Source organism: Triplophysa dalaica, chromosome 5 (genome assembly GCF_015846415.1).
Source record: "Triplophysa dalaica isolate WHDGS20190420 chromosome 5, ASM1584641v1, whole genome shotgun sequence".
Lineage (NCBI taxonomy): Eukaryota > Metazoa > Chordata > Actinopteri > Cypriniformes > Nemacheilidae > Triplophysa > Triplophysa dalaica.
In genome coordinates this window covers 26160737-26183761 of record NC_079546.1, presented here as the reverse complement: position 1 = coordinate 26183761, position 23025 = coordinate 26160737, and the positions used below count along the sequence as shown (strand labels likewise).

General features: G+C 40.2%; 7 protein-coding genes and 1 pseudogene across 7 annotated transcripts; 5 read left to right on the top strand and 3 right to left on the bottom strand.

Annotated features, from left to right (window-relative positions):
• Positions 1–245: 245 nt before the first annotated feature.
• LOC130420796 (histone H2B-like) lies at positions 246–620 on the bottom strand. Its single transcript, XM_056748310.1, has one exon. It carries the CDS (start codon positions 618–620, stop codon positions 246–248), a length of 375 nt encoding a protein of 124 aa, XP_056604288.1.
• A 794-nt stretch (positions 621–1414) lies between these two features.
• LOC130420771 (histone H2B-like) lies at positions 1415–12335 on the top strand. Its single transcript, XM_056748283.1, has 2 exons — positions 1415–1492; positions 11811–12335. The coding sequence occupies exon 2, from the start codon at positions 11823–11825 to the stop codon at positions 12195–12197; it is 375 nt and encodes a 124-aa protein (XP_056604261.1). The 5' UTR covers positions 1415–1492; positions 11811–11822; the 3' UTR covers positions 12198–12335.
• LOC130420459 (histone H4-like) lies at positions 2120–2431 on the bottom strand. Its single transcript, XM_056747745.1, has one exon. The coding sequence runs from the start codon at positions 2429–2431 to the stop codon at positions 2120–2122; it is 312 nt and encodes a 103-aa protein (XP_056603723.1).
• On the bottom strand, positions 3205–3590 carry LOC130420769 (histone H2A-like; annotated as a pseudogene).
• On the top strand, positions 5762–6525 carry LOC130420809 (histone H1-like). Its single transcript, XM_056748323.1, has 2 exons — positions 5762–5828; positions 5870–6525. Exon 2 carries the CDS (start codon positions 5884–5886, stop codon positions 6523–6525), a length of 642 nt encoding a protein of 213 aa, XP_056604301.1. The 5' UTR covers positions 5762–5828; positions 5870–5883.
• On the top strand, positions 8606–8992 carry LOC130420759 (histone H2A-like). Its single transcript, XM_056748273.1, has one exon. It carries the CDS (start codon positions 8606–8608, stop codon positions 8990–8992), a length of 387 nt encoding a protein of 128 aa, XP_056604251.1.
• Positions 9704–10114, top strand: LOC130420738 (histone H3-like). The gene has a single exon (XM_056748251.1). The coding sequence runs from the start codon at positions 9704–9706 to the stop codon at positions 10112–10114; it is 411 nt and encodes a 136-aa protein (XP_056604229.1).
• On the top strand, positions 10755–11186 carry LOC130420458 (histone H4-like). Its single transcript, XM_056747744.1, has one exon. The coding sequence runs from the start codon at positions 10755–10757 to the stop codon at positions 11184–11186; it is 432 nt and encodes a 143-aa protein (XP_056603722.1).
• Positions 12336–23025: the final 10690 nt, after the last annotated feature.

The following is a 23025-nucleotide window of genomic DNA, read 5'->3' as shown; positions in this document are numbered from 1 at the left end:
TATCCGGTACAATACCGCCACCTTCTGAGATAATCGAGCAAAAATAACTAAAGTCAGAACTTTACATTTATATTTACTTTAAAACATTATGTTATTTATGATAAAACGGTTGGTCGCAATTTCAAACGCCTTATGTCGCGTCATAATTTAAATCATAATAAACAAAAAACATGAGAATCTCTTTTAACGGAATAAGTGTGTGGCTCTTAAAAGAGCCTTTGTGTGCGGCGGATGAAAGCGTCGCTTTACTTGGAGCTGGTGTACTTGGTGACGGCTTTGGTGCCCTCGGACACGGCGTGTTTGGCGAGTTCACCGGGCAGCAGCAGACGCACGGCGGTCTGGATCTCTCTCGACGTGATGGTGGAGCGCTTGTTGTAGTGCGCGAGACGAGACGACTCACCGGCGATGCGCTCGAAGATGTCGTTGACGAAAGAGTTCATGATGCCCATCGCCTTGGAAGAGATGCCGGTGTCGGGGTGGACCTGCTTGAGCACTTTGTACACGTAGATGGCGTAACTCTCCTTCCTGGACTTTCTGCGCTTCTTTCCTCCCTTAACGGCGGTCTTGGTGACGGCCTTCTTAGAGCCCTTCTTGGGCGCGGGTTTGGCTGGTTCAGGCATGATAGTACTTGTACAAAATCAAGACTTATAATATATGATAGTAACTGCGCAGGGGTATTTATTCACTCCCGCATGTAAATGTTTGCGTTACAGGCGCGTGCTCTGATTGGGTGTCGTCGTCGACCAAAAACCCTCTATTGGTCAGCTCATAGTTTGACGAGGCGGATAGAGAGCCAATGAAAGTGTTTCCCGCCCACAATCTCGTGTTTGAAGGTGACCCTCCCACAAGAGATTCAGTTTCCTTTGTTGGCACTTCCCGCTCTTTATCGAATTTGAATTAAAATAAAACGTTTATTTCTGTATTAACTCTACATTATGAAAGAAGTACGTCATCGTGTCATCAAAGTCACTTAAAGAGTTCGAGCAGAACATAATTTCCCCCTTGATGCGTTATTCACAAGCTTTGGGCGTGTTTACGTTTATTTCAAATGTTTTATAAAGTCGATATGATAATGAAGTTTCTTTTTCGAGCGAGAGAAGCGTTTAACACAACAGATTAATCTCATCAGTTAATAAAGAACGAGATCTCAAAAACAAAACCGGGATAATAAAATGTGACTTTCACAGCATTTCATTTGATATGATATAACTTCTGAAATTGAACTCTTCGCGTGAGACAGTGGGTGGCTCTTAGAAGAGCCGTTGTGTTCAATGTTTTTGTACAAAAGGCCCGTCTGTCTTCAATGCCCGGATGATACGGACCTATCAGAGCTTGCAACGCTTCAGCAACGTCATCAGGTGATGCGGAAATAGACGTTAGATAATTTAGACAGCGCACGTGAGGAGACGCAAAGTTCGACGGCTGTACTCTAATCCTCTCAGATACAACTGAGCTAGAGACTTTATTGGGTTACAGTGTGCGTGAAAGTGAAGTAAGTAACGGCTGTTCATATCTCTCGTTACTATGTAGAAAGTGCGTTCTTGTGCTGTTCATGTTAAATATAAGCCTAGCTGTGTTGATATAACTCGGTGCTCGGTTCTGTATATTCCTAAATGCTTTAGTGCTGTTCGCTGTAAGATGTTTATATTTAAACAGTTGGTATTACCTATCCGCATTATTATTAGACGTGTGTTATGTAACAATGCTCGTTTACACGGGAATCCATGTTTAGTCTGGAAGGCTGCCGCTTTACAACTTTGCATGCTGGTAGTCCCCCCTTGCGGACATTTTGAGGATAATTACCTCATATATATATTGAATTAGTACTGTTGTTTGGTAATTCTGTTACTGTTCAGTGTTTAAGATATGTTAAGGTAAAAACATTGTATATTCATATGATTAAGTTTATTCTTGGTTTAACTTGTTGCAGAAAACCACATCTGTATATCCTCCAAGCTCTTCAGTAAAGAGGACATCTTTCAAACCTGTGTCGAGTGCTTAATTCGGATCTAAGAATCCATCTCACTCAGTTCTTACCGACTGCCTACCGTGTTTCATACATTCAAATTTAATCATCAACGAACCCCTCTTTTTCAGTTTTACTTCAGAATAATCGCGTTTAACCTCCGAAGCCGTACAGAGTGCGTCCCTGTCGTTTCAGCGCGTACACGACGTCCATGGCGGTGACGGTCTTTCTCTTGGCGTGCTCGGTGTAGGTGACGGCGTCACGGATGACGTTCTCCAGAAACACCTTCAGGACACCGCGAGTCTCCTCATAGATGAGACCGGAGATACGTTTCACTCCTCCGCGTCGAGCAAGACGACGGATGGCAGGCTTGGTGATGCCTTGGATGTTATCGCGCAACACTTTGTGATGACGCTTCGCGCCTCCTTTTCCGAGTCCCTTTCCGCCTTTGCCTCTTCCAGACATGATGCACAACTAGTTCAGAGTAAAGATACAACGTTATGCTAAACAGAGGACGGCGGAGGCCTATAGTATGTACCTACAGGACCTAGTAGAAATACACTCGTGTGAGGAGGGTGCAAGTGGCACGTCATTTTTTTTATTTTCCTCACAGCTCCGCCCTCCGAAGTCTTCAGTAAATCAGTAAATATACATTTATGGATTAAACAGATGGTTTTATCCAAAGTGACCTACATTCTATTATCTTATACATTTGTTTCTGACTGTGTTTAATCCACTGGGATCGAACCCATGACCTCGGCGTTGTTAGCGCCATGCTCTTCTATTCTAGGCGAGTAACAACATAATCTACTGTACAAAGAAGCGAGACTTTTGATATTATCTTTAGTTTAAAAATTTGCACTTTGCAACTTAACATTTCATCACATCGCATCATAAGTGCAGAATGAACACGTTTACTGACTAAAGCGATCAACTTCTATATATGAGAGCCGGTTATATATGACTCGGGAGACTACAAATATTCTTCAGCTGTTTGACTGAACGTTAGACTCGATTAGTCGCTTCAGATAAAACAACGTGATAAGTGTAAACGAATACAAATAAACGCTCAGAGCAGTAATAACAATATCCAATACCGGTTTAGTGAACTGAAAGCAGAATGTGCAGTTTTGGTCAGTAATTGATCTGCATGGAGACACAGGAATCGCATCGCTCTCTTATCGGTGAAGTGGGTGGCTCTTAAAAGAGCCTTTGGTTTGAAACGAACTGTCGCCCGTTTACTTGGTCTTGGCGGGCTTCTCGGTCTTTTTGGGCAGCAGCACGGCCTGGATGTTGGGCAGAACGCCGCCCTGAGCGATGGTCACTCTGCCCAAAAGTTTGTTCAGCTCCTCAGGTTGCGCACCGCCAGCTGCAGGTGACGGGGAATGATGCGAGTCTTCTTGTTGTCACGAGCGGCGTTTCCGGCCAACTCGAGGATCTCAGCGGTCAAATACTCGAGCACAGCGGCCAAATACACTGGGGCGCCGGCACCCACACGATGAGCATAATTGCCTTTACGGAGGAGCCTGTGGACGCGGCCCACGGGGAACTGAAGTCCCGCTCTAGAGGAGCGAGTCTTGGCCTTAGCTCTCGCTTTGCCGCCGGTTTTGCCTCTGCCGCTCATTTTATTCAGCTGTGGTAGTTTACTTAGTCTCTGAGAAGGAAAGATGAATCCTCTGCGCTGCAGTTCTCAATCTTTCAACCCCTCTGCCTGTCGACTATTGGTTGAAGTCGGTAAAACATTAAAACCAATCAGTCAACTTCCCTCCAAACTCAAAGCCCAACCCCCTCTTTCTCCTCACAGATTCTGTGTGGCGCGCAACAGTTTTGATATAATGAGAAAACTTAAACTCTCTTTCTCATTAAGTAAATTATTTCCTGATTATCATTTAAAGTTTAATCAACTCTGTCACATGTTTACACTTCTGCTGTCTCAAGGCAGATAAAAGAGATGAAGGAAGTGAAGTTTATTGAATAGGGTGATATAAGTTGTGTTCTTTAAAAAATTAAATGTACAATATTTGTCATGACTATAAAGAAATTCCACCACATGCTTTTAGTATCGACGCACATAAAAGAGGAAATTCAATCTAATGTCACACGTCACTCCTCTCTTCATTCAGTTACATCGGCTCCTGTAGTCGCTCTCATCAAACTCAAAGCTCTGCTCTCGGGCTACAAGACCACCACTGGTTCTGCAGCTCCATATCTTCACTCGCTCATACACACTTATGTACCCGTCAGATCCCTGCGCTCTGCACATGAAACATGTCTTGTGTTGTGATCACAAAAAAGTTAAAAATCTCTCTTACTCATCTTCTCTGGATCTGATCCACATGTGTGTAATGATCTGCCCGCTGCAACAAGATCATCAGATTCTGTGTCCATCTTTAAGAATCATCTGAAAACACATCTCATCTGTCAACACCTGACCCATCAGTTCTGACTTCTGTCTCTTTTCTACTCTTTCTATCAAAAACAATCTTATCTTTGTATACTGAGGTAGACTATGAGACCAGTTTTACTGCAGTATGCTTTTTGTTGTGCTGATGTTCTTTCAATTGCTTCTATTGTTTACCTCATAAAAAAGTGTCTGCTAAATGAATAAATGTAAATGTAAGCACATATTTATAAAAAGCAATGTACACTACTGGTCAAACGTTTTCAAACACTTAATTCATCATTTCTTTGTATTTTTTCCACATTTAGAAAAAGGCAACTGTGGTGATGTTGTGACTGAAATAATCTAAACAATACAATGAATGTCTATGTATAATTTCAGACATTTAAGCACCTTCAGATTAAAGCAATTTTAAGACCACAAGAAACATTTCATTCAAGTGTTCAAACATGTTTGACTGTAGTGTATAGTGACTGAATAAATCAGTTTCATTAATAAAAGATTAATCTTAAAAAAAAACAAGTCAGATTATGTACATATGCCAAAGACATCATGTCATGACAGATTCACAGGTTTTTTTTTTTTACAGACTCATCATTTACAGTTAACAGTACTTGAGTTCAATATGTCTGCAAAACAAACAAAAAAAACATAATTTACAGATGATAAAACATTAAAGTAATAAGATGAACTGCTTTAATGTTTCAATCATTCAGAACCCAAGACTGACTGCAGCAAACTTGCTTGTCTGTAAGAAAAAAGAAAAATAAATAGATAAATTAACACAAACAGTAATTCTTCCATCTCTAGAAAACACACACACACACACAAACTCACACAAATTCATATCATTCGATCTATCAGCTGTTTCATGTCAATACTGGACAAAAAGATTTAGTTTTATTATATTTAATCCATATTTATTATCCGTTTTATCGTTTTGTCAGTCTGAATATAACACATTTACACATCAATAAAACAAACAGCCTTGTGTCATTCACACAAACACCTCGAGAGTGTTCGTGTGTTTCAATCTGATCAAAACAACTTCTGTATCCAACACTTTACTAGTCCCTGAATGACATTAACTTAACTAAAGTTATTTATTACATGTATGTTAAATAAACAGAAAACATGTTTAATGTTTCATCAATGTTTACACAAACAAATCACATGAAATTCATGCGCAGCTTTTCTCCAGAGATCGATGCTGGTGGTGTTTTTAATGTAACAGTGAAATAATAAAGCCTTTACAGTCATGTAGTTTAGTGTCTGAATAAAGCTCTGGATCTCTGCTCTGTGTTCACGCTGTTTTCACTCCGTCAAATGATTTTAAAACTCTGATATTTACTCGGAATGTCACAGGAGAAAACACAAGAGTTTGCGGCTCACAGAGGCACTGACAGGTCGAGCTGAGTCTATATGGTTCTCATGTAGTGTTTAAGAGCGCAGCGCCGCTCAGTCCTCCCGCATTATTGATCAACTGTAGTGTGACAGCACAGATCTGAACAGAGAAATGGCAGAAACCGCTCCAGCTCCAGCAGCCCCGCCGGCGAAAGCGCCCAAGAAGAAATCTGCAGCCAAACCCAAGACAGCGGGTCCAGGCGCGAGTTATCTCATCGTTAAAGCCGTGACGGCCTCCAAGGAGAGAAACGGTGTGTCTCTGGCCGCCCTGAAGAAAGCTCTCGCCGCCGGCGGATACGATGTGGAGAAGAACAACTCCCGCGTCAAGCTCGCCATCAAGAGCCTCGTGACTAAAGGCACACTGGTCCAGACCAAAGGAACCGGTGCTTCAGGATCTTTCAAACTCAACAAAAAACAAGTCGAGACTAAGAAGCCAGCGAAGAAAGCCGCTCCTAAAGCGAAGAAGCCCGCAGTGAAGAAGCCCGCTGCTGCTGCTGCCAAGAAGCCCAAGACCGCAGCGGCAAAGAAGACCGCCGCAAAGAAATCTCCCAAGAAGGCCAAGAAACCTGCCGCCATCGCGGCTAAAAAGGCAACGAAGAGCCCCAAGAAGGCGAAGAAGCCAGCGGCCCCCAAGAAAGCAGCCAAGAGTCCGAAGAAAGCAGCTAAAAGCCCCAAGAAGGTGAAGGCGGCAAAACCCAAGACGACAAAGCCCAAAGCAGCTAAACCTAAAAGGGCCGCCCCGAAAAAGAGGTAGATTCCTTCTCCAGACTTTCCATTAAAAACGGCTCTTTTAAGAGCCACCACCAGCCCACTAAAGAGTTGTGTTTCAGACATATGTTGATATTATCATGGTTGTGTTCTTACACTTAAATTTACGTATTTGGCAGACGCTTTTATCCAAACCAACTTACATTTCACTATCTTATAGATTTATACAAAGGTCTGCACCCCCTGGGATCGAACCCACAACCCTGAGCTACAGGAACGCTCTTAAATGAATATGCTGAGAAATCTGGTTCAAATTAAGAACACAAGTTATGATCGTCAGAGCATTTTAATTCATAATCGGCGCAACATCTGAAGTTGTGTTTCAGTATAAATCTTTACTTTTGTTCATACTATTGTTTCCTATAGACGTGTCTGTAAAGAGCTCATATATAAGATTTAATGTAGTGAAAGATCACGTGATCAAAAACTGAAACAAAACCAGACAGATAGGAAGAAATGGGCGGGCTTTGGCGTTTGGAGGGAAGTTCAGTGATTGGTTTGAACTTTTCACACACTCCAACCAATAGGCGAACGATAGGCACGTATAAGGCCTGAAACCCACAGACGACATCTTGTAGTTCTTTCGTATTTCTGCTAGTGATGGGAAGTCCGGCTCTTTTCCGCGAACCGGTTCTTTCGGACAGTTCGTTTCAATGAACAGGTTCAAAAAACCGGTTCATCGGTTCATTTACGCCAGAACGTAAAGACGTGCTGTTATGACGTAACGACGTTCGGTCGGGATGAAAATACACTTGGCTGAACATTTAATGAAGACACTTTTCATCACTTGAAACATCGTCATGATCTGATAAGTTTATCACATTTAAGTTTGGCAAATAATGCACACAGATACAGACAAAGGCAGTAATATGCAAGCGAACGTTACGAAGTGAATAATCTGTTATTAATTAAACTTAGGTTTTGTCAGATTGCCCCACTCGTCGTCGTCACCTGTGCCTATTGTGTTCATACTTTGGTTTTTCTAATTTCCAAGAATCTTTTTAACTTCAGAGTGAGAGAAGCCTGCTAGTTTTCACACGCACGCATGCGCAGCCGCAGTTTATCAACTCACTTGCGCTGATCAACCGGTTCACATATATTATTCACAAATCGGACGTGTTCGAAAGACACGGCTCTCGGTTGATGACCGGAAAGCCAATGCAATGCAACCGATTGGATTTTGTGACTCAAGATTCTCTGCGAGAACGGTTCAATCCGCTTGTTTCGTTCCCGTGCATGATAACGTTTAGATTTGTATCATCTTGTTTAAAAATGAAATAAGATATGCTCATGAAAATATCATGGATTCAACATGAAACAAATGAATGTGTAGTTTAGTTTTACAAACTGATAGCCTAGGAATTGTTTTCAATCTTTAAAGTAATTATAAAGCAAAAATGCACAACATTAATGCATTTTAAGCCACGTTAACATAAATAAAATACAAATAGTTCTGACAATTATAAAGTGTGTTCCCTGTTAATGTTTTTAGCTGCAAATGTAGTTTCTTATATGTATAGTATATGTTTTGTATGTAATTCTATTTTGGTGTATTTGAAAAAGCACAATAAACATTTTTGTACACACTTTGTTTTTTCTTACATTATTACATTTTATTCTCAAAATATTTTTAAGTATAAACGTTAAAAGGAATATAAAGCAAACTATTATCTAGGCAAAGGGCTTATTAATATGCTTAGACTCTGCCAAGACGCACGTGCATCAGCTGAGCTCATCAGTTAAACCGGTCTGGTTCACATCTCGAACGTGTCCGAAAGACAGTGAACCGGCTCTTGGTTCAATGAATGTACTGGTGATCCAAAAACTGTTTCAACCGATTCTTGAATCATTAACGAGAACCGCTCTTGGGGTAGCGTGCGTGAGTAACTGAGGAAATATGTGGATACGTGCTTTCTGGAGGCGCGAACCGCTTTGAACGATTCAGGTCGATTTGTTGAACCGGTTCGACCAGCTCACTATAAAGAGCCGGTTCAAAAGAACGATTCGTTCACGAACCGGCCATCACTAATTTCTGCAATCGTGAGCAGATTTCATCTTAAGCAACAATGAGTGGAAGAGGTAAAACCGGCGGTAAATCAAGAGCGAAGGCCAAGACTAGGTCATCCAGAGCGGGACTTCAGTTTCCCGTCGGCCGTGTTCACAGACTACTTCGCAAAGGTAACTACGCACAACGCGTCGGTGCCGGAGCTCCAGTTTATCTCGCCGCTGTCCTCGAGTATCTCACCGCTGAGATCTTGGAGTTGGCCGGAAACGCCGCTCGGGACAATAAGAAGAGTCGGATCATTCCCCGCCATCTGCAGCTGGCCGTGCGTAACGACGAGGAGTTGAACAGGCTTCTGGGCGGCGTGACCATCGCTCAGGGTGGTGTGTTGCCCAACATCCAGGCGGTCTTACTGCCCAAGAAGACCGACAAACCCGCTAAGACCAAGTAAACGGGGGACAGTTCGAAACGTTAAACCAAAGGCTCTTTTAAGAGCCACCCACATTATCACTGAGAGAGCGACGAGGTTTCTGTTTAAATCCATCGAATATGTATATTAATACATTATCATAGACATTCTATAAATGAGCTCGCATTCTCCGGATCAGTATGTGAGACCCTTTGCCCCAAATGTTGTACAAGATATGCTTATGTTTACTCGTACAGTAGCAAATTAGATGCTAATAATAATTGTTCAGCGTCTTGTTTTAATGGATTTCAGTAAATAATAAAAAAAAAAAAAAAAAGCCGAACGGTTCTGTCCTTAACAAACTTAGTTGCTTCGCTTGTGATTTAACGTGAAGGATTATTTTAATTTGATTTGTAGTTGAAGATCTTTCCATCTGAACTTTGTTAAATAGCAACGTGCAGATGTCTGATCAGAGGAATAATACACGAATATTAAATAAAGAGATAAAGAGCAATTATATGATGATCTTTTCTTGTGTATGTGACGCGTGATCTGAACAAAGGAAACGCAATGTCCCGCCAGTTTCATTTGAACGCATATCGCGCGGCCATTGGCTCACTGTCTCGAGCGGACGTCACACATCAGCCAATCGTTGTGTCCGTGCCCTTGACGTGCTGCGCGTTCTAGCCTTTAAAAGCAGGCACAGCGACACTGCAGACATATTCTGTACTGAACGCAGAAGATTCAGCAGCGATGGCAAGAACTAAGCAGACCGCTCGTAAGTCCACCGGTGGCAAAGCCCCGAGGAAGCAGCTCGCCACCAAAGCCGCCCGTAAGAGCGCTCCCGCCACCGGCGGCGTGAAGAAGCCTCATCGTTACAGGCCCGGCACCGTGGCTCTGAGAGAGATCCGCCGCTACCAGAAGTCCACCGAGCTGCTCATCCGTAAACTGCCTTTCCAGCGCCTGGTGAGAGAGATCGCTCAGGACTTCAAGACGGATCTGCGCTTCCAGAGCTCCGCCGTCATGGCTCTGCAGGAGTCCAGTGAGGCTTATCTGGTCGGTCTGTTCGAGGACACAAACCTGTGCGCCATCCACGCTAAGAGGGTCACCATCATGCCCAAAGACATTCAGCTGGCCCGCCGCATCCGCGGAGAGCGCGCTTAAGACCCGCTTCAATAACAACTCAACGGCTCTTTTAAGAGCCACCACATCAACTGAACGACACGATTTCCACCGTTCTCCACAAACATAAATAGTAACGCACGTTGTCCAATTATTAATATTATTGTGTTAAGCGTGATCGCTCAATATTAAGAATGATCATTATCAGTGTCTCCTTAATCAGCAGAGATATCTCGTGTTTTATTTTTTAGTCTGCGCTAAATTCTTCTTAAGGGCGTCTGATCACATGTCAATAACACTTCCCTTCCTCAAACACACTTTTACTCATTTTTCTAGTAGATAAAAACGAAGCATATTATGGTTAGTCGTCGTCTATCATTTCTAACTAATCTATTATTTTCTTAAAATCAGCTTAAAGCGCTAGTTCACCCACAAATGAAAATTCTATCATTTACTTTAATTTTCAATGTTCTGTTAATATTTGCAATTTTCAGTTCTGTGACATCATCCACTACTATAGTATTACAAATATTTCTGCTGAACACAAAGATGTTTTGAAGTATGATGACAGAATTGTTTAGTTTCTTAGAAAACCTTAAACTTCGTGTTTTTTGTAAGTTACAATATAAAGAGATTTACTGAGAGCTTTGGAATGACAGAGGCGCGAAGAAAAAGCATGTAAATGACGTGGCCTGGTCACGCCCTCGTAAGCGGTTTTCTACTAGGTCCTATAAGCACATGTTTAAGTCCTCCGCTCACGGTTTCTTCTCATCGTTTCATTGTATTTAATACAGTCAGCATCATGTCTGGAAGAGGCAAAGGCGGAAAGGGACTCGGAAAAGGAGGCGCGAAGCGTCATCGTAAAGTGTTGCGCGATAACATACAAGGCATCACCAAGCCCGCCATCCGTCGCCTCGCTCGCCGCGGTGGTGTTAAGCGTATCTCCGGTCTCATTTACGAGGAGACCCGCGGTGTGTTGAAGGTGTTTCTGGAGAACGTTATCCGTGATGCCGTCACCTACACCGAACACGCCAAGAGAAAGACCGTCACCGCCATGGACGTCGTGTACGCGCTGAAACGACAGGGACGCACTCTGTACGGCTTCGGAGGTTAAACGCGTTTATTCTGAAGTAAAACATTGAACACAACGGCTCTTCTAAGAGCCACCAACTGTCTCACTCGAAGAGTTGAAATCCAGAAGTTATATCATATCAAACGAATCGCTAAAAATATAGATTTATAATACCTGTTTAGATGAACTGGTACTTTTACAATTGTTGTGTTACACATTTCTCTCGCTCAAAAAAGAAACTCCATCATTATGGCATAACTATATAAATGTCAGCACGTGCAATGCTTTGTGTAAAATGTATAAAATGATGTAACACTTTCTGTACGAAATCTTTGAGGGGCTGTGATGACACGATTACGTGATAATGTCATAGTGTAGAGTTAATACAGAAATAAACGTTTTTAATCAAATTCGAAAAAGAGCGGGAAGTGCCAACAAAGGAAACTGAATCTCTTGTGGGAGGGTCACCAAACATGGGATATTGGGCGGGAAACGCGTTCATTGCCTCTCTATCCGACTCGTCAAACTATGAGCGGACCAATAGGGTTTTTTTTGCCGATGACGACTCCCAATCAGAGCACGCGCCCGTGCCGCACACATTTGCATGCGGGAGTGAATAAAATCTCATGTCAAGTGATTGTCACACACTTTTCGTCTTATCTTCAGCCGAGCAGTATCATGCCTGAGCCAGCTAAACCCGCGCCCAAGAAGGGCTCTAAGAAGGCCGTCACCAAGACCGCCGTTAAGGGAGGAAAGAAGCGCAGAAAGTCCAGGAAGGAGAGTTACGCCATCTACGTGTACAAAGTGCTCAAGCAGGTCCACCCCGACACCGGCATCTCTTCCAAGGCGATGGGCATCATGAACTCTTTCGTCAACGACATCTTCGAGCGCATCGCCGGTGAGTCGTCTCGTCTCGCGCACTACAACAAGCGCTCCACCATCACGTCGAGAGAGATCCAGACCGCCGTGCGTCTGCTGCTGCCCGGTGAACTCGCCAAACACGCCGTGTCCGAGGGCACCAAAGCCGTCACCAAGTACACCAGCTCCAAGTAAAGCGCCGCTTTCATCCGCCGCACACAAAGGCTCTTTTAAGAGCCACACACTTATTCCTTTAAAGAGATTCTCATGTTTGTAAGCATTTACTGTGTTTGTTTATTATGATTTAAATTATGACGCGACATACGGCGTTTAAAATGGCACCAAACCGTTTTATCATAAATAACATGTTAAAGTAAATATTAAATGTAAAGTTCTGACTTTAGTTATTTTTGCACGATTATCTCAGAAGGTGGCGGTATTGTACCGGATATAAACTATCAGAGTTCGGTCTTCAGCTGTTTTAAGGCTGAAATACACTACAAGACTTTTGATCAGATTTCAGTCTGGACTTGTTACAGAAAGTCTGTGTCAGTCTGTAGATTTGATCAGTTTGTGTTTCTATCTGAAACTTTAATAAAGTCTGAAAGTGTTTAATGTCGAGTTAAAAAAATCTGTTGAGATTGTTGTAGTGTATTTCAGACACAGAGGTGTTTTATCATCACACACATTCATGTCATCTATAGTATTTATGATCAAGATCTCTCTTCACTGCTCTTGTGTTTGATCTTCATACAAAACTAAACACAGTCGTGTGCAGAACTGACTCTTATTCTATAGATCTGTGAAGTGTAAATGTGACATAGGAAGATGATTTCAAATGAAAAATTAAATGTCAAATCTGTTTACATTTGATGGTTTTCCCTTAGATAAAAAGTTTTGGTTTAACTACAAATGTCACAGTTACACTATAGTAAAACGAAGGTTGAAGTTATTAAAATTTGTAATAATGCATTAAGGAGAATTTAAAAACAATGATACAGTAAAACACAATTAGAAGTCTTTAAAAAGTCAAATGTATACATTGTTCTGACTCGCAAATAATCTTTATCTGAAAACATCAACTTTCAGTTCCTAAAACAAAGAGAACTTTCAGGGTCTGTGATCCATTGACAGTGTCTTCATGTTGTTTCTGTGAGTGTGTTAACTCTGAGTATCTTTAGGGAGATTAAACAAACTCTTCTCAGGTGTTTTGGAACAGACAGACCCCGAGTAAACAAGTTTGTGTTTATCAACCGAGAGTTCAGAGTTTAGCTGACGGTAAGTTAACCTGCTTTCTGGAATACACCCCAGGACTGGGAAGCATAGACCCATAAATTATTAAACCAAATCGCATTTTCGTCTGGTTTAAAAGTGTAAAAAAATATTTAATTGAATTTTTCTTTTTTATATGTCATTCTAGATATGTAAACTGGAGCAGACAGGTTTGTGTCTATTATTGATGTTTAGATGTCTTGATGCTCAGAGTCACTGCAGACAGGTTTGTGTCTATTACTGATGTTTAGATGCCTTGTCTTGATGCTCAGAGTCACTGCAGACAGCTTTGTGTCTATTACTGATGTTTAGATGTCTTGTCTTGATGCTCAGAGTCACTGCAGACAGGTTTGTGTCTATTACTGATGTTTAGATGTCTTGTCTTGATGCTCAGAGTCACTGCAGACAGGTTTGTGTCTATTACTGATGTTTGATGTCTTGTCTTGATGTTCAGAGTCACTGCAGACAGGTTTGTGTCTATTACTGATGTTTAGATGTCTTGTCTTGATGCTCAGAGTCACTGCAGACAGGTTTGTGTCTATTACTGATGTTTAGATGTCTTGTCTTGATGCTCAGAGTCACTGCAGACAGGTTTGTGTCTATTACTGATGTTTGATGTCTTGTCTTGATGCTCAGAGTCACTGCAGACAGGTTTGTGTCTATTACTGATGTTTAGATGTCTTGTCTTGATGCTCAGAGTCACTGCAGACAGGTTTGTGTCTATTACTGATGTTTAGATGTCTTGTCTTGATGCTCAGAGTCACTGCAGACAGGTTTGTGTCTATTACTGATGTTTAGATGTCTTGATGTTCAGAGTCACTGCAGACAGGTTTGTGTCTATTACTGATGTTTAGATGTCTTGTCTTGATGCTCAGAGTCACTGCAGACAGGTTTGTGTCTATTACTGATGTTTGATGTCTTGTCTTGATGCTCAGAGTCACTGCAGACAGGTTTGTGTCTATTATTGATGTTTTGATGTCTTGTCTTGATGCTCAGAGTCACTGCAGACAGGTTTGTGTCTATTACTGATGTTTAGATGTCTTGTCTTGATGCTCAGAGTCACTGCAGACAGGTTTGTGTCTATTACTGATGTTTGGATGTCTTGTCTTGATGCTCAGAGTCACTGCAGACACACTGTAAAAAATAAAACATGCTATTTACTTAAAAAAGATAAGTGTAATAATGTTACCTAAATTTTTTTAAGTAGTTTTTAAGTTTTTTTTTTTTTTGGAATTTACCTTAATAAATAAAGTAAAATTCCCTTAACTTTTCAATCAACGGCACATGATGACTTTGTTTCATTTAAGCAATGTGCTTTATTTATTTGTCTCACAAGTAAGGTTAGTAAAATTTCCTCATTTGTATTGATGAAAATGACTTGAAAATAAAATGCACTACCAAGTCGTCAAAGCAATTTCAAGACTTAAACATAAAAACTTCCATTTTCAAGATAAGTGAAAATGGTCTTTTTGTTCCACAAACGTGTGGGAAAGTTTCACATTCGGGATTTTTTATAACAACTTGTAGCGAAACGTGATGTAACAAAACCATGTAGACCAATCTCAAACGCTTAATCCCGTTTTCAACAGTACTTGGTACAATGCGTTGTATCTCAATCTAAGTCATGAGGAGTTTGCTTTTAAGTGATAGCAATTTGCCCGACAACTTGCATACATCGAGTTCCAAGAGCAGCTTTTGAAAGGCCTCAAATGTGTTCTTCAGTTTTTTCGGGTAGGTGAGGTTTAGTGCATATGTGAGGCCAAGAAGAACAGCACAGGCTCTAGCCATATTGCCCAAGCCAGTCATGACTTCTTCCACCCCCTCCAAGATGATGCTGATGTCCTCCTTATGATCTCCTTTGCAGATGGCAATTTTCATTATGTGCTCCAGTATATCTTGCTGCACATCTCCGTTGTCACACTGTAAAACAAACATTACATGAGTCGTTTTATTCGCTATACTGCGTTTGATGTCCATTTTTTTTAATTGATTTGTGTATGGTTGTAAACAAAACAATGTATTATAACAGTTTAAAATGCTATGGCAACTTTAAGTTAACCATCTTAGTTTAACTTTAACATTGAAACATAATAATATGATGTTTTAGTGGACACAAATAGTCACAATAACATAGCTCTAGTACAGTTTCAACAATGAAAGACGGTGTATTCAGAGAATAAAAAACGTTAAAAAAATAATTTGTTGATACTTGTGTGGAGGGATGATGTCAATAATGTTCAGTTCACTTATTCAAAAGTTGATTCCGAGCCAACTCGCACCACTCCAACCGTGATTCAACTAGCTTTCGCCGCCTTTGAAGGTGGGTGCATCTCTTGATGCCCGGTGGAGTGAGGTTTACATACACAGTTCTTACTAGCTGCTCTCTGTATGTAAATAACCTAATATTCTTCTATACATCACACCTTTGGGTTTGAGAACAGTAACTTTTAACCTTCATTTTTTACACTATTTCAATGGTCCACTTTAGACATTCTACTAACTAGACACTTGTGTGAAATTTTTCGCATTATTTAAAGAAAACCGTTGATATGAGGTGTTTGCTTATATCTGAAATTAGTTAAGTAGAAACAAATAAATACATGTTTTTTCATGACAAAACAAACAATTTATTAAATTCAAGTTAATACATTAAGTTAACACGTAGTTGCAAAGTTACTATACATTTACTTGTAGTCAATAGAATGTCGAAAGTGAACCAATAAAATAACGTGTTACCTTAGTTAGTGTTTTACTGAAATCTCATTTGTGTTAAATATATTCACAGTAGCTTTACACAATTTAATTGGTAACACAAACTATTGTTTAATTTGCATTTCTATATTTTTACACAAAAACTGCATGTACCATAGTTTTTTTTTCTTAAAACCCCAAATTAGAACAATTCTAAACACTTACATTGTACTCTTGGATGAGGTTATCCTCTTTTTCACCCAGATATCAGATCAGGCAACGGAGGACAATATCTCTTGTCATATCGATGTTTCTTTCAGGATTCTGATATGACAAAAGCCGGTAAATTAGGCATCAACCAAAAACAATTAACAATTAAATATTGATATGTTATAAAAGTACCATTAGCAGGGCATCCATTTTCTGCTTCAAATTCCAGCCTAGTGCTCCCCCTCTGCTAGTAAATATGGCCAAAAGTTTAGGAGTGTAGAGGTCCAACATTTTCATAAATATTGATTCTAGGTGCAGAGTGGTGATTCTCCTAAATTCTTCATTAATCTGAAAAACAAAACACGCAAATATTGGGCTATGATAACCACATTATTGTCTGTGATGGTGTTTAATGACAAAACAGAAAATAGCTTAACCTGGAGAACATCAAACAGAGCAGGCCAGCGATCTTTGATTTCTACAACACTAGGACACAGTTCAATCACCTCATGTCTTCGTAGAGCAAAAGTTCTTGACATTTTGTCTTTCACCACAATAGTATTATTCTTTTTTTTCACTTCAGTCAGCAGTAGAACTCTCTCTTGCTCCAAACTGTCCTGGTTTTCACCTGGTGGGTATTGCGGTAGATAATTAAGTTCTGCCTTACAAGGTTTTTTGACACTTTTCACTGACTTCCTGTCCTCAGGGTTCTTCTTCTTAAATGCGTTACATAAAACTTCAGGAAAACCAAATTTGCTGAGTCGTCTTCTCTAATCAGCCATTTTGTACTTCAGGCTCATTTGCCAGCCTTGAAACCCTGTGAAAGAGCCTGGTTCCTTCAAACATGGGTATTTTCGGATAAGTGCTTCAGCCACACCTTCAATCTGCTTTCCAGAAGGATATGATGTGTACATGTAAATAGCCTTAACTAAATGGTCCATTACATCCTTCTTCACAATTTGGACATTTAGAAGGCTGCCATGTCTGTTGTAATCCTCCATAGCCTTTTTGCCCAGAATCTCTATTTCCGGAGAAAAACTTGGAATAGGGAACTCTTGAGGCCATGGCATCCTCTCTGGGGTAGTTTGTGGGGAAAGAATGACTGTTTCCCCATAGGATGTGGATTCACATGGGACAGCGTCATCAACTGAACATGCAGTAGAGGAAATAGAGGATACTTCATCTGCTGAGAAAGATGTACTTGCAGTGATGTTTTCTTCATTTTCAGCAAACAGTGTTAGAATGATAGGAGCAGGGAATACAACTTTGATTGTGTCCTTGTGCTGAATTTGGTCAGTGGACGTAAGGGTAAAGAAGTCATTGAAGTCAGAATCTTTATACTGAAGAGAGAAATCTTCTGTGATATTATATGCCCCCTTAACAGCCTTCTTAAGTTCATCCAACATATTTGGGATTCCTGAGGGACGAATTAACTTCCTGATTTCCAGTGCAATAAGTACTCTAAGGGCCCTATCTTGCACCCAGCGCAATTTACTTTGTACACCGACGCATGTGTCATTCCTATTTTGCACCAGCGCAAAGCGCGCTTTTCCCTCCACAGAAGCACGTCACTAAACTAGTGAATGAACTTGCGCTCCCTGGGCGGTTCAGCGCAAAAAATGATGCGTGCTCCGGCGCAAACAATCCCTGGTGCTATTTTGCTGTTCCATTAAACAATTGCGCCACTGACCAGAAAAAACCTAGTCTAAAGTCAGTGGCGCGTTGTTCGTTATGCTATTTTAAGGGCGCATGCCTTACCATAATGTATAGCGTGCACAACGCGCATAAACTTTGCTCATGTAATCTACACAGATGTTTTTGCAAATCATAAATTGTTACACTAAAAAAATATTAACACATGAGATGACGGAAATCATTGTGGTGTGCCACGAAGATGTGAAAAAATAGGCATAAATCTAGCTTACAAATTATTCAGGCAAATTGTAGTAATAAGGATCAGACCTGTTTGCCCAATAGTGGCAAGACATATATGTATATAAGGACATCTGACAAATTGGTTTGTCCGTCAAGAACCAGGAAAAAAACATCGACTGAAAAACTGAAAAAACTGAAAGACTGAAAAAAAAGACTGTGAAATCACCTTTACCATAATGTAAGTACATTAAAAACCTTAGTCTTCAACTTACCAGTTAAGTTGAGCTTGCTCAGAACGAGTCCAAAACATTCCAAAGTATTTAATTTGTGAAATTTCTTTGTATTTTGTCAAAAAGAAAAATCAATAGCGAACAGTAATTGATAAAAAAAAATACAAATGGAAAATGAGGTTAAAAATATTTAAACAGAAAAAAGTTTATTTCTTTTTCCCTCCTCTGGTAGTTTTGCAACGCGCGCCACGGCGGGATTGGACACCTGAGGGTCCGGGAATGGCATTGCGCGATGTGTGCCTGGTAAATACGCCATAATAATAGCAATCCATAATGGAACTTGCGCACCTGCTTTTAAAGGGAATGTTGGATGACGCTCTGATTGGTTTATTTCACGTTACGCCCAAACCACACCTATGAATAATGAAGGTACTTCAGACCAACCCATTTTAGATTTGCGCCGGGCGCAAGAGCCATTTATCCCGCCGGGAAAATAGCAACAGCGCCGAGACCCGCCCACAAAGTTACTTTGGCTTCGCGTTTCAGATCATTAAAATAGGGCCCCAAGACTTGATTGTGAAGAAAATAACTGAAGTTTTATTTTTAATATTTAACAGCAAGTAGCACATCTGTGACCTGCAGAGTTTTCATCTCATTAATAATTAGTTGTTAGATTTATTTTACTGTATTTACATTTACTGATGTGTGAATTATAGTTTTATTTATTCTGCTTGAAATTTTATTTGAGTGCCATGATTTCATTCTTTAGTGAAATATCTGTATCTATATGAAGTCCATTTTCAAAGACCTGTAAACTAAAGCTTTTGAAATCATTTGTATGCTTTCTCTTATAATTTGTGGTTTATAAGCAATCATTTTATTGAATCAATTATAAGGTTCAACACTTCATATTTTTTTTCAACTCCACAAACACTATTATCACCTTCACTTACAGACACCACTGTCACATTATTTCTGTTGTACATCTACAAAAGTTCTTATTGAGAATGAACACAAGTTTACATGTTAATGGTTTTTGGAGTCATCATTATGGTTATGAGAGTTTGATTTTTATGTTAAGATTTGTTGAACATAGAGCAGGATTTGTTTTTGTCAATAGTGTAATCGCTTCTTATAGAGTTTAGGCATTGCTTTAAAGTGATTTAATCATCCTCATTTATGTTACTGTGAGAAATAAAATTATATTCTTAAGATTTTTAACACCAAATCATATATAAAAAATGCACTAGCAGACATCAAGAATAAACCTTTATCTCAAAAATGGTGACAACCAAAAAACATATTAAGATAAACGCAATGCATTCTGGGCACAGACGCACGCTATAGTTTGCATGTATGTATTCACATTAGGAGGACAGTAGAACAGATTTTCACGACATTGAGACTTTAATTCACCAAAGTAGCATCAGATTACAAGATATAGTTTATTCATGAATAACATGAGCATTATTGTTACTATTCTACAGTTATTCAAACGCTCTTTTTAAGCACATGATGTGTATATTCTTCTTACTAAACGATCACATAAGTACTGTGATAAAAGTGTACTTCACTATCAGGACTCATATGAACTGATTATAGTGATGACACTGTTCTTCACTTTCACTTTAAAACGCAGGTTTGGACCTTAAATAGTGTCCTCACCTCCACGTTATATTAACATACATTATCGGCACTATAACATCTTATTTCTGACGCATGACATGTATATCTTTATTAATCACTGCTAATCCCCGCAGTTTTAGTGTCCTCGGCTACAACAAGTGTAACGGGGTTAAAAAGAGCATTTGATTTAAAGAGTATCTTGTGAATTTCATAAAATAAGGCATTTGGTTGTATTTATTGGTGTTCGAAGGCTTCCCTCTTGTGGCTATTAAAGGTACAGCAGATATTTTATTTTGTCGCTCTTCTCTTGCCGTACCGCAGCATACTTAAGTGGTAATGCTGTAGGTATGTAACGTTTTTCATGCTCTGACGAATTAACTAATTAATTGTGAAAATTATAAGTTTCAAGCGAATCTTTTCGACGCCATATATTTCGTACATATATGTGAATACATAGATAATGCATTTAGCACTTTAACACGATTACTGAGAGTATTAGAATATGTATTGAATTTCCATGTGCGTCACATGTGTGAGCACGGATTCATTTCTCGTGATGTTTGTGTATGTTCTAACTATCTGACGATTATGTGTATTATGAGTCGAGTGAATGTGTAATTTCTATCTTTCTAGTCTATATCAATGTCTGCAGTATTTCATCAGCCAATATGTAAATTCTTTCTTCTTGTTGTTTTCAAAAAAGGTATGTTGCTTTTGTGTTTATTCTGTTATAAATGTTAATTGACAATTAATGGAGTATAACTGATGTTGTCTGGCATTAACTATTTTGTACATTTACGTTAGTGTACTTGTCATTAGTATTATGTTAAGTTTTTCACATTGTATATCATTACTATGTGTTTAATATGAATGATACAAGTTTGTGGTAAGGGCAGCAGACTTAAGTGTTGATGCTGTAGTCCATATCAATGTCTGCAGTATTTCATCAGCCAATGTAAATTCTTTCTTCTTGTTGTACAAAAAAGATAAATTGAAGCTGAACCCCATTTGTGAGTGTGTCCTTCCACATCCGTCAAATCTGCATCGTTCCCGCTTCGAAAGAGGACTCGTCTCATAACACTCACTTGTGATTGGCTGAATGTTAATTCACTCAAATCTATATAACCAACCAGATCACATGGGCGGAATGTTGGAGGAGGACAGAACCATTTTAATCTGAAAGTGGGGGTATTCCCGCACATGGTGCCACACCTATTTAAAGCAGATGCGTGAATTAAGTTAAAAACATTGACATTGACAAATAAAGACATTGTACACAATACCATCTGGTGGCCAAAGAGTGTAAAACAAGCAGACACATTACAGATGTGCCTGATGTGGTCTGTGATACACTGTATTTTGCTCCAGTTAAGGCTTAGAAATTACTGTTTAGAGAAAAAAATAACATTTCACATAGACTAATCTATTTTGTGAACATAATGTGTCTTTTCTGGTAGTATATGATGATTGTAAAACACAACTTTGTAATAAACATATTGACCTGAAATGAATGGAGATATTTAATGTGTGTATTTTAATTATTTGGTCTGTCGTGGTGAAGAGGGAGCTGAGCCGCAAGGCCAAGCTCTCGATTTACCAGTCAATCTATGTTCCTACTCTCACCTATGGTCATGAGCTGTGGGTCATGACCGAAAGGACAAGATCCCGGATACAGGCGGCCGAAATGAGCTTTCTCCTCAGGGTGGCTGGGCGATCCCTTAGAGATAGGGTGAGAAGCTCGGTCACTCGGGAGGAGCTCAGAGTAGATCCGCTGCTCCTCCACATCAAGAGAGGCCAGCTGAGGTGGCTCGGGCATCTTTTCCGGATGCCCCCTGGACGCCTTCCCGGGAACATGTTCCGGGCATATCCCACCGGGAGGAGACCCCGGGGAAGACCTAGGACACGCTGGAGGGACTATTTCTCCCGGCTGGCCTGGGAACACCTCGGTGTCCCCCCGGAAGAGCTGGAGGAAGTGTCTAGGGAAAGGGAAGTCTAGGCATCCCTGCTTAGACTGCTGCCCCCGCGACCAGGCCCCGGATAAGCGGAAGAAGATGGATGGATGGACACCATTATCATTTTCTGATGACTTCAAGCAAAGTCTTCAAGCAACAAACATTTTAAACCACAGGCAGTGTGTCTGTTTAACTCATTTAGCAAAAACAACAAAACACAGTACCCCAAGTACCCCACTAAAGAGAATCCTCATCTAAACATCTAAAACATTTCAAACTTACTCAAACTGCAGCTAAACCTCTAACTCTACATGAACATCTTTTACACTCAAACTTCTTTAATAAGTGATTATGGCAACACTATTTTAAGTTAATTGAAGCATTTTGATATTTTGTGATATCAAGAGACCACATTAGTTCTACACATAGATTTGTTGTGTTTGCTTTACATCAGCTGTGTATCTAACACTTCATGAAAAGCAGATGTTCATCACTAAAGATCAATTATCACAGTAAAGTCAACTCAATTGATTCATTAACATCATGAATAAATTAACATTTCACACCAGAAAGACTCTGCTTCAGTGTAAATCTGTACACCCGTAGGTACAGACTCACAGATACACCAGCGGGTGTACATTTGACACCAGGGACTTTCCTGTGTTACTTGTGTTGGTTCGGCTGAAAGTGACAGCGCGTTGTTTCTTTGGTCTGCAGCCTAAAGAGCGTGTTTACTGACATCAGCTATAAGGAACACTATACAATCTTGTTTCTGTGTGTAAATGATATATACGGTGTATTCAGAGCTCCGTTTCAAGCTGCGCAGATGCCGATTCTGTCTACCAGGGATGGTACAAGACACCACAACAGCCCTCAGGACAGCAGGAAAATGAAGAGGATTTACACCGTAGACTTTACAGTAAATACACACACACAAGTAGACTATGTTGTAAACAAGCTGGTATGGTGTTGCTATTCGCGTCTGTGACATAAAAATAAACAAATGACACGTTTAAAAACACCAATGGAGCTGTGCGTGCCAGTAAAACCCTTTCATGGCAGTCAAAAATAGCCTATGTGAAGTATAAAGCTGAAGTGGTCAAATAAAAGATCTCGTGTGATTTGACATAATCTTGACTTTTAAATGTGAGAATAACCCTTACGGAA